General features: G+C 34.3%; 1 protein-coding gene and 1 long non-coding RNA gene across 3 annotated transcripts; both read right to left on the reverse strand.

Moving 5' to 3' along the window:
* Positions 1 to 3,850: 3,850 nt before the first annotated feature.
* On the reverse strand, positions 3,851 to 7,534 carry LOC111399172. 2 transcript variants are annotated; one of them, XR_002703596.1, is made up of 3 exons: positions 7,432 to 7,534; positions 6,926 to 6,978; positions 3,851 to 5,037 (listed from the first exon to the last, which is right to left on the reverse strand). It is a non-coding gene; the product is annotated as an uncharacterized LOC111399172 (long non-coding RNA). The 2 variants fall into 2 exon arrangements; XR_002703595.1 differs by lacking the exon at positions 3,851 to 5,037 and having other exon boundaries at positions 5,181 to 6,978.
* A 3,233-nt stretch (positions 7,535 to 10,767) lies between these two features.
* On the reverse strand, positions 10,768 to 12,379 carry LOC111399173. The gene has a single exon (XM_023026441.1). It carries the CDS (start codon positions 12,234 to 12,236, stop codon positions 10,953 to 10,955), a length of 1,284 nt encoding a protein of 427 aa, XP_022882209.1. The 5' UTR covers positions 12,237 to 12,379; the 3' UTR covers positions 10,768 to 10,952.

The raw sequence follows: 12,379 nt of genomic DNA on the forward strand, positions 1-12,379 counted from the left end.
TGGTCACGATATTTCTAGAAATCTCGATTAATTGTTTGTTGTGGTTTGCTTACGAGATTGTGCTACACCTTGTCTGCCAACTTGAAAGTATGTACCAAATGAATAAAAGCTTAAATCGAAGGTCATCGATCCTACTGGGGAAAGAAATGGAAAAAATTTCTCGAACTTTTTTTTTTTTCCATACAGAGTATTGTTCACTTGGAATTGTCCTGTGAAGCTAGATGAAATTTTTTTATGTAACAGACACGAATCAATTTGATATCATCAAGTTCAATATTAATTGGAATTTGGAATTAAAATTAAAATAATAAAAATAAACATGATGACTATCTATTTTTAAATAAAAGTCAAGTTAACGTTACTAGCAATCCACTATAAGACAAATGAAGTTTTTTTTTTTTTTTTTTTTTTTTTTTTGATAACCCAGGTGTCCCAGCTTAGTCGGACTAAATCCTGGACCTCTAGCCCCCGACAGTTTTCTTTTCCCTTTTTTTTTTTTAATTTTTTTTTCTCACTCAGAGCACATGCGATGGTGGTGTAAAAATAGAAATTTTGGACCTTTAAAGTTGTCGAAAACTTCTCTAATGAAGATATGTAAATTGTATTTTTGGTAAAAAAAAATGTAAATTTACATCTTGTTTTTTAACATCCACAAGAGGCAAAAGAATGAATTTAGATCTACCCGAATGTATATAAGGATGCAAAAGTAATTTTAAAAATATCAATTTACACCCAATTTTACGTTACCATTGGGATGCTCTTTTGGGCAAGTTTAAGGCGAAGCAGCCATTTTATGCCCCAACTCGTCAAGAATTTTCATTCTGAGGTTGGGAAGAATGTACATCTAATTTACAAGTTATTGTTAGAGAAAATTTACAAGTTATAGTACAAAGTTTGACAATTCTTCACATGAATAGTCATTTCCAACAAATTTCTCGTTAAGTGACAATACAAGTTTTCCATGCTCAAATGCACTTTTAATGCCCGATTTTTCCAAAAGATTTACACTCACTAAGTTCATATTCATATCCGGAACATGTAGTACATTTGTGAGAGTAACATTTTTTTCCAGAAGTGAAGATAATTTCTACACTTCATTTTCCAATTACTTTGGACTGCACCTCATTACCCATTTGGACCTCTTGGTCTCCATTCACTTCATTGTATGTTTTGAACAAAGATTTGTCATATGATACATGCACCGTGGCACAAGTATCATACCACCAGCCAAGAACATTTCCCTTAATTGCATTTATTTTGCTCACGGTGGCCACAATCTTGTCTTGTTGGATGGAATTCACTTTACCCTCAGAGTTGTTGTATTTTCGGTGTCTACAATCTTTTGCGTAGTGTCCAGATTTCCTACAAACAAAGCATCCTCCTTTGGTCTTCTTCTTGAACTTATTAAGGTTCCTTGAAGGCTTTATTTTGTTGGATTTTGTTGGCAGTTCGAAATTCTCTACAGCATTTACTTTGGAAGTGTCATCATGAGAATCACTTTTATCACATATTCTCGACTCTTCCTCAATCCAAAAATATTTTTGCAGTTGTTCCAAAGAATAATCTTTGGAACTATACATTATCTTCTTCCGATATCATTTTCAAGTTCTAGAAAGTTTGACAATTATAGCCCCCATTTGAAAGGTCTCTGGTATTTCAATTTTCACCGTTTTCAACTTATTGACAATTACTTGCATTTCATGTATTTGGGGGAAGAAGGGGATTATTCTCTAAAAATTTAAAATCAAAGTACTTAGAAATTAAAAAAAATTTGTACTTTTTTCTTCCGCTTTGTACTTATTTTCGAGCGCATCCCAAATTTCCTTTACTGAAGTTATGTTTGTATATAAGTCATACAAACGATCCAACAATGCGTTGAAGATGTGACCGCGGCATATTAACTCATCTTCATGGCGCTTTTGTCTTTTATTACTCACTGTTTCGGTTTCTCCATTTGTTGGTTCCGGTCGTGGCGCCAATTCCGAATCTAGAATGTAGAAGATCTTTAGTGCAGTGAAAAGAAACTTCAATTTGTCTTTCCATCGAATGTAATTTGTTCCATCGAACCGATCTAACTGCACTAAGTCTTGATTCATGAGTTTGATTATCGCCATCGCTTTCCATTGTAGAAGTATCGTTTGAGACTGTTAGAGAACATTCACCGGAATAGAATAGAGATCACAAAATATGAACCGAAAACGCTAAAAATAATATAATCTCGAACTCGTATCAATGAATGGCTTGAACACGATATCGTTGTCCTCAAACGATATTTGCCCCTTCTCCTATGAATTTGAGATGCTTCGAAAGTTGTTGGTAAATGATTTGCAAGATTATAACAAGCATTGCAAAGATTTAAACACCAAACCGCAAGTGCAAATCCTAAAAAACTTGATGAACACAAAGGATGAATAAGAATATGCCTTTTAAAGACTTTGTTCTTTGATTTTGGAAGTAATATGGAACCTTGATGGTTTTTTGTAATGTATTTGTCTTCAACATGGATTTAATATATATAGGCATACACCACATTCATGAAATGGTACCAAACTTTAAGCCAAAAGTCACCAATTTTGAATTTACAACGGGAGAAAACGGTATTCAACGGCAAAATAAATACACCATGCGACCACATGGTAACAACCCATGCGGTCGCATGGTTTGCCCATGCTGAGACCATTTTTTACTGTGTAAATTTGTAGTTGAAAATTATCCTATAATACATCATGAAATAAATTAAAATGTGTCAAACATGCACTAATTCGTACCCGAACACGTCTAGCTCTCCGATTGCCAGGGATGGATTTTAGAGTGGGAGTAGAGAGGTCACCTACCCCCCACTATAAAGATGAAAATTCAATATTTTGCCAATTTTTTTGCAAGATTTTTAAAAAGGTCCTTGAAGTTTTTAATTTTTGCCCCCACAATTAAAACTTAATGTAATTTATCCCTGCAAATATTATCTTCTATTCCGCCCTGTCGATTGCGCCCCTCTGGCCTCAAGTCATCTCGAGTTTTTTGCCATCCTAATTTGGAGCCACCATTTGGGCAGGTATAGCATGTTGTTCACTTGCTCATCTAACTTAACTCAAACCCTCTTCACACGGAACTATGTATAGGACCCTATCTGCTGGTGGTTTCCCTCCTACAAAGAAAGACAAAAGGCAGGCTCATTTTGGTACCCAAATGTGTATCACAAAAAGAAGAAACTCTTGTAGTATGTTCTTCTATATAATGATATATAAACTCTTGAAAAAGCTCGTAAAAGGACAATGTTAAGTGATGGAATATGCGGAGTAGCGTATGTATTCGTGACCAAGTGAGAGGCGAGACCAGAAGTTGTCGTGAAAGGGGAGCCTAGTCGGCTTTGGCCAGACCTAAAGTTGTTTGAATTAATTTTATTATTGCTATCATCTTGGGTTTATTATGCTCTAGCTATTTAGTTGTTAATACATAGGGACAGAGCCACGAGAACGGAGTTGTGGTGGCAAATTTCACAAAATTATAATTGTGGGGGCAAAATTGAAAATTATAAGGAATTTTTTTGAAAATCTTTTGTAAAATCATGAAAATATTGAAAAAATTCTTGGATTTCAAATTCAATGCGTGGAAAACGAACCCCACTGCCCTACTGTAGAGCTGCACATGTTCATACACTATCCCGATATTCAGTTTGTGCGCATATTGAATATCTTTTGTATTGATCACTTATGGTTCTGCATGGTATCACATTCTCGTCACCAAAAATAAGAGAACAGTTGCCATAAATTCCTTCTTTTGGCGAAAGATTCAATAAACAAGACCTAGGTGCTGACAACCTCTTTCTATCGCTACTAATCTTTTCCTTGTTTTTNACCAAATAGAATAAGAATATGTACACATACAATGGAAAGTTTCATAGCTCATGCAAGTAGAACAAATAAATTGTTCAATAATACATCTGTGACTGTTCATAGCTAACTGTTAACTTTGTCCTTTATTCAATTGTAAGTGTCATGCCAATACTTACTCATACAGATGACACCCCAAATGCAAAAGGGTCCTTTCCAAGTAGTCTTATTGTTTGGTAGTTAAGCAGAGTGTGTTTAATCTAGTAGACAAAGATTCATTTCGTCACTCACATAAAGTAGCTACACAAACCATTCAATCATCTCAATTTAGAAAATACTTGCGAATTTAGCAGATTATGAACATTTTGCACATTCATCAATGCTTCTTAACTAGATCATGACCATATCTGCAACCGGTCCTGTATCTTATGAAAGACTGAAGAGAGGTCAAGAGAGCATCTCATCTTAATCTCATGTACATGAAATACATGTAGTATTTGTTACTAGAGCAAATGTTAAGATCCAGACGAAGTTCATCTCATCTTTCATTATTCTTTATGTAGTTCCTAACTTCTATTTTACACATGAAGACAATATTTATTCATATTTGACTCCCATTCTATACAATACGATGGACAGTCATAAAAATGTCCAATATATTTTGCAGTGTGTGTAACACATGTTTAACAATTAAATTACATTTTTTTTTTTTTAACATTTGAACTCAGTAATGGAGTGATAGAACTGTTAGAGTGTTCAAAATTGTTGATGTGCATTGAACTCGTAACCTTTTAAGAGTGTCGATGCTGGTTTTCTCGAAACCAAGTGTTTCCTATTCCACCAACGAGCCTACATAGTTGCTTCTTGCACATATTACCAACACCTAATCTAGGAGGGCACTAGGTTTTTAATGTGGGTGGAATGTTGATCTTCTTCTGAAGTTACTATTCTCTCTTCGTTTTACTCTTTTCTAGTTTAGCAATCAGCCTTGATTACAAATTTACAATCTAATCCCATGTAGGAACCATCCCTGGCAATGCAGCAAAGAGATAGAAAGGGGCATTCCGTACCTAGATTCCCACCCCAGTATCTCTGTCATTCCAACAAAAGCTAAAAAGAAATAGAACTCCAATTTTTGCTGCTTGGATTGCAAGTTCCCGATGATCAATGTGAAGGGCATCGAACTTTCCCAAAGCTATTATCCCTCCTATTATAATGAGGAATCAAGAAATTATTCATCCAGATAGTCAACTAAGCAAGTCATTTAAAAACAAATGGTTTACATAACTTCCAAGAGAAACTAAACAAAAATAATTCAAAAGATGAAGGTGAATTACAGGATCATGACATATTTGCAGCAATTTACGAGAAATATTTGTCCCAAACTGCGAAAGCAACGAACTTTCAATCACATTTTTCGACGAATTATCAGGAATCACCCTCACATGATGAAAAAATCCAAGACATATATTAAGAATGATAAATAAATTATATTTTTAATGCATTAAATGAATTACAATACTAAATTGTGGAAATAATGATATAACAAAAATAAAAGTTCTTCCAATTATACAGTCAAGTAGCATGCGAAGTTCACATTTCATTCACAGGCTTGATGAACATCAGGTTTATCAAGAGGTTGAGACTCTCTTCCAGCTCAAATTAAGAAATTTAAGAAAGATTACAAATTTATGAAATAATTCAAAACAAAAGGCCAAATCCAGGTCAAAAGATCTAATAATCAAATCGGCTGATGCAACAGCATACCAGCAGCTTTTAATATATAATATTTCTTAACAATAGAAATGTTATCGCATCCATATTCAATGTACAACCAAGAATCAATTTAACCAACAAACCAATCACGTAAATGAGGAAGCAAACTGTTTTTCTATTTTTCTCTCAAACAACAAAAGTACAGAAGAAGCCACAGTTCACTTGCTAGTTGTTGAAGACAAGATTTAAATGATATACAAGTGACCATCTCTAATAGCTTAAGCTTATACATGACATTGTTAACATGGTATCATAGCATGCAATGGTTCTAGGTTTAAGTTTTTCTGCCATACATTCAATGAAATTGTGAACGTGTGAGACTTTGAAGGAAAATATGAATCTTGCCTACAAGTATGAGAGGAAACATGTTGAGGACAAAATTTAAATAATAAACATGTGGCTCTTCTTTATAGATCAACCTTTTAGATGAGATGTATAACACCAGTAATACTATATCAAACTTCTGCAAAGCAACACAATTTAGCAAGTGGGCAGGTGCAAAACACAATTTTTATTTTTCTAAAGAAACAGCAGAAACCAGATTCGCAAAGGCGAGAAAAGAGAACAGATTGTAATATAAATAAGAATCATTCGTACTTCATAATTAGAGTTAACAAAATTGCAAAAAAATTGTAAGCTGCTATCAATAATCAAGTAACAAGTCCACCAATAGTTTTGATTATGGACGTTTGTTCTCTAGTGCAGCCAATTATTATTTCCTCAATTTTTATCAGTTATCACTTCCATCATGGCTGCAATTGTTCCTAAGAGTACACTGAAATATAGTTATTTTAGATATTACATCCAACAAGTTCTTCATTGAAGAAATTAAAAACCAAAAAAGAAGATTTTAAATTGTTCTTTTCAATATACACATTTGATTGTGCATGTGACCCACACCACTAATGTCCTCTATTGATGTTGAAAAACAAACAACCCCATCCCCATCCCTCTCCCCTCTTCCTCACACACATCCCAAAAACAAGTTGAAAGAGAAAACATGAACACAAGTAAGAAAGAGAATGTGGCAGAGAAACAAATAATTATATATTTACGATAACTGCAAAAGAAAAATGACCATAAAAACTTAGTAGTTTGACAACCCGAAAAAACAGTACCAAATCACTAGTCGAAGGAAATAAACATCAATCAGTTCATTGTGTCCCTCGTTCCTCTTCTATTTCTGAAAATTTCTTTGAAGAGAGTAAAGGCAGAAACAAACATATAACTGGATTTACAAACATATGTACTGAGTTATACAACATCAAGAGGAAAAACAAAAGACATAGGTAAATGGGTTCAAACTTCAAACACTAAACCTGATATTGTGAATAATCTCCCAGGTGGAGGCTCCTGACAGTCTTCAGTTGGGCTATACATAAAGTGAAAAAAAACCACATAAAAGCACAAAATAAGGTAATACTAATATATATCGCAACTTGGCTCTCATTTCAATGTTATGAACCAAAATGTTAAAAAGGATAACATAACACACACATACAGACATACATGGACTGTTGAAACTGTCTGAAAATAAAACTGTTCAACATACTGCTTAAACTTAAATTTCCACGGATTTGAACACCAAATCAACCTAAGATAACTAGCATGCAAGAGCTAATTTAGTCCCTAAAGTTCAATTCAGTGAATTTTCTTCTTTATTTTTTATTTTTTTCCCTAAACGTATCAAACACAAAAGGTATAGTCTTTATGATGCTACATTCCAATCCCAATTATGAAAGCTGTAAACAAGAATCCAATTAGCAGAAATTAAAACCAAACACATAAAAAAAATGAAAACAAACAAACTAATAGAGAAGAATACCTCAAAACGTCGGAGAGGAGGGAACTCGGAGCTGTATTCGTAACGCAATTGTCATTATTAACAAAAGAGACGCTGGAAAATTCATCGTTACTACTGGTAGTTGAAGCATTGATGTTGAAGAATCTTAATTTGAATTATTTTTTTTGGAGGAAAGGGCAGAAGAGAGAGGCAAAAAACCCAAAATGGTTTGGTTTAAACCTCAAATTGCTGAGGATTACAGTGGTAATGTCGCAGGTGCTGTGATATACCACTCAACATTATTCACTAGTTTGGGCTGAAGAGGATGACATGCTTTGTGTCATTGTGTGTAGCATTTTGTCACTACTATTTATATGATTTAAAAAAGAAAAATAAAAAATATTGTGAGTCAAAAATGATGGTGGTTACCAATGCCTTGAATTTTATGTTAGTGATCCAACTTTATTTTATTTTAAATGGATCAATTTACTTTCTAGAGTGACAATTCAAATGTTCAATAGAATTCTTCAATAAATTTTGATGAATTCGTAATTGAAATTCTAGCCAATCGATCTATGATATGAACAATAAAAAAGTGAATTTTTATTTTTAATTAAAACAATATGAAAAGTCAATCAAATTGAAAGAAGATAAATCTAGGTTATAAATAATAAAGACATTCCTCGAATCGCATCTCATTACCGATTCTTGACAAGTAGAGGTTGAGCCAAGAATGAGAGGCATGACTAAACATTTTGAATGAGCCCCATTTTGAAATAAAGCAATAAAACAAAATATATAAAATGAATACATTTTACTTGTTCCTTGTGGGTTCCATATTTTGAAATGACTTGTCATTAGTTCCTGTTTGTCTATCACTAAAGTAGGAAAATTAGTTTTTGGAATAGTAATTTTTTTTAGAATGTGTGGTTAAAATTTAAAAAAAAAAAAAAAATAGATTTACATGTAACGTATTTTTATCATGTGAATATGTGGTACAAATAAGTTTTTTTTAAAAAGTTCAATGATAGGCAAACAGGAGCTTAATATCAATGATAATTAAAAGAAATGCCCAGAGAAGTGATCTAATTTTGACAATGTTGTCGTTGCTTACAATTGACAGAAATAGACGTGTGTTTATTTCGAATAGATCGTAGGCAGTGTACTTTTGAGAAGATACTACTCTCGGCTCTTTATTCTTGGCACCGCCACCCTCAACCTATAATTTTGGTGTGAAAATCATCCTTTCAAATGGATTTCATCTAGTTTATGTGTTAAAAGGTGTGTCGTTTCTCATAGGAAACATTTTAGAAGGGAAAAAAATGCTAGCCGACTATCCAACCCGATTTGTGCTAATTCCATAATCACTATCCATCTTTGTTTGTCACCAGCCTTCTTTCTTATTTATCAGAGACAAAATGGATTCCCATTTGTCGAACAGTAGCTTACGAAAAGACTTCATGGACAAATATAAACCCCACTAGAAGTTGATAAATGCGTCTTGTGTACTTATCCGAGCCATATTACTAAACCTTTATATCCTTAAATTATTAATTTCTAATTAACTTGGGTTAATTCTCGTTTGTTTTAGTGTTGTACTCATTTGTTTTCGTGTTTTAGTATTGTACTTGTTTCAATTGTTTTCGTGTTTTAGTATTGTACTTGTTTCAAATTAATTGGAAAAGCGAAGTTTTTGGGACAAGTCACAAACACCACATTAATGGACCTTGTCACTGGGACTTGCAATTGGAATAAAGTAAGTCCCAGTGGTGACTGAAACATGTCGATATTGGGTTGGATTTAAATAGGCCTCAATAGACTTGCTTTTGGAAAGAAAATAATTGGACTTTGCATGTTGGAAAATTGAATAATTGAAATGGAATGCAAGCTAACTTGGGTTAGACTTATTTTTCCACGAAAACTTGGCTGCTATTGGTGAGGTGCAGAGAACTGAGGGCTGAAATGGAGTTCTCATTAGAAAGGGTGGCGGCCGTGGGAAACCGCGGCTGGGCTGAATTGATTATGGCCCTGTTTGAGGCCGTTAATTTGTTGTAATGTACTATAGAATAGTAAATTGATGTGAAGTATATAATTAAAAAAAAAAAATTGATTTGCGCGTAACATTATTTTATTAAAAAACGTATAGTTGAAAATAAGTATTGATAGAAAAAAATGAAATTCAAACGGGGCTATATATACACGCAGAAATTGGGTGGCTACTGGAGAAAAACATTAATATGGACACACGCAGAAGCCGGCTGAAAAGAGGTGGCGGTGAAGATAGACGGCGGCAACCCAAAATTGTGGAACTAATCGCGTTTTGCAGATTTTAGTAATGACGTCCCACTTTTATTTGTTTAATTTTAACATTACATTAGATGAAATTATTTTGTGCTAGGATTACGATGAACTTTGTATCGTAAACTTTTAACTTTTGAATTTTATTTCTTTCTGACGAGTAAAACACATTTTTAATTTTTGAAAGAATGACATGAATTTATTTTCTCTATAATTATATGCTCAATAATTGTACGAGTTTTTGACTTGTTTTACTTTCAAAAGATTGAAAATAACTTGACATAGTGTCAATTGTTGTAGAGTCCAATAGAGGATAAAAAAAAAAAATCGGTCTGCTTCACGTGATCTTTAAATATTTACAAATTCATTAATGCATTTTTATATGTTCGTATCCGTCATAGATATATAGTCAGGTTACATTTAAAAATAGATTTAATTCTAATCGAAAGAGATGGTTAAATAATTTAGGAATACTGATCTTCATAATTGAATCGTGATACTAGTATGCTTTTCATTATTATATTTTTATAAAACTTGCATTTAATTATAACTTTGCATTTTAACTTATTTGAATTAGGTCTTGCATCCATAATTAGATTATCTAATTTATAGGAAAAATCACGAATTTCAATTGTTTCGATTAAGGTTAAGTTAATTTAAATTTGAACTAGTACATCTCCGTGGACATGATATTTGGACACAAAAATCCACTTTATTACTTGTTACGAGCCATACACTTGTTGCAATTTTAGATCGAACAAATATTTCGTCGACGGAAGCTTTCTATGTTTCTATAGGAAATTGGTATTTGTGGATTGTCGGTATGGTGCAACCCACCCATGTGCCTTAGATGTAAAGAATGATCTCGGAGTTTCTAAGGTCCATTACACGATTTCAAGAACATAGTGGTCCCAAAAGAACAATGGACCCTCTTCAAAGTTAATTTATCGTAATGTTTCTTTTCTTCTTCTTCTTCTTCTTCGTCTTTCCTTTATTTATTTATTATGCAGATATGTTCATCATCTCACATACATCAAGAAAGAAAGGCATACTAAATGATAATCAATCAAAATTCCTCCATTTTTTTGTGAAAATGTACTTGAATCAGAATCATGTTCTTATTCCATTTATTATTTATCAAAGAAACACGCTAGTGACTATGTAGTAAAATCAGCTGATATAAATTCCAATAACAAACTAAAGTTGAGATATATCAACCCTGTTAATGGATACATCAATATGAAATCAGCTAATCAACTAAAACTTTACCTAACAAGACCCAAATTGAGGATGCCCCAAGAAGTGTTAGGCCATGATCTCTCCTTAGCCTTCGTCAATAAAACCCTTGACCAAGCAATCCATCCTTCCCATGACATTCTCTTGTCCCATGGACTCCCCCATTCTACCAAAAGTCTCACCCCCTTCTCAGCCACTTTCTCAGCCTCCTCAAACCTCCCTTCACTCAAATAAATCTGAGCCAAAACCACACAAGGCTCTCCAACAAATGGGTTTTTCTCTAAAGACCTCAATAACATCTCCTCAGCTCTCTTCAGCCCGGTCTTTGTCGACACGTTATAGCAAACGGCTTCCCAGTACAAATCTCGTGCAATAATCTGGTCTTTCGAATCCAAAATTCGCGTGCAGTAATTGAAAACCGGAGGTATCACGAGTTCAATGTCTTCGTCTCTATCTTTTAACAACTCATCACCATGTTTTTTCCTCCTTTGTTCAATGAATATTTCTTCTTCCCGGAGGATTAGAGAGTATATTGCACCCATTCTTGAAATGGAGTTGATCCATAATCCTGGCTTGCCATCACCAGGCCACAAGGTCGAAACATTATTGCCAGAAAACTCGAAGCGACCATCTGAGTTGTTGAATAAAGAGTCCTGAAAACTGAAGAGCTGATCACTGAAATCCGCCATTGTCATCATAAGAAAAACTGCAAAAACTCTCCTCGAAAGCAATACATCTTCACCAGTCTTTATATGTTTCACAGAAATACCTTGAGCAGGCAAAAGGGACTGCAATTTTAGCCTCCAGGGTTCGTCATCGTTAAACAGATTCTTCTCCTTGGCATTCTTCAAAGAAATCTCAGAAAGTTCAAGGTGTTCAATGAGCTCAGAATCAGTGTATTTGAACAAAAGATCATCATGAATGAGAGACTGGCGTGGAACAATGCAAAACAAGTGAATCAAACGCTCAGCAGCATCACCAACGTGAGCCCGAACCGTGTCTCGGCCAGTCGAAGGATCAAAAATCGCAAGATTCACGTAGGAATTCGAATAGGCTGAGTGAAAAAGACCACAGAGACAAACTGATTCAGGTGCCTTCCAAATCTTGAGTATGCGATATAAATCGACAAGGTGATCAAGAAAGGTGCCGTGTTTGTGCCAGCACTCTCCGGCGCCCACGGAACGCAAAACGGATATTAGATCAGGCAGATTTTCGTTGATAGTTTCAAGCTCGCCTCTGAGGAAGGGACGGGCCGATTCCAATAGGGTTTGGAAAGACTCATCGTTGTGCGATAAGGATTGTGAAGATGGCATGGCTGGAAGATTAACTACGGAACTGCTGGGAGAAAAATTGCAGCGAACACAACAGATGAATTTATGAATAGGTGAAATTCTTGTTTTTCTACGGCGTGAACAAGTTTGATCTTATCTTTTGTGGTACCAAATTCTTATCTTTT

Source organism: Olea europaea, chromosome 8 (genome assembly GCF_002742605.1).
Source record: "Olea europaea var. sylvestris chromosome 8, O_europaea_v1, whole genome shotgun sequence".
Classification (NCBI taxonomy): Eukaryota; Viridiplantae; Streptophyta; class Magnoliopsida; order Lamiales; family Oleaceae; genus Olea; species Olea europaea.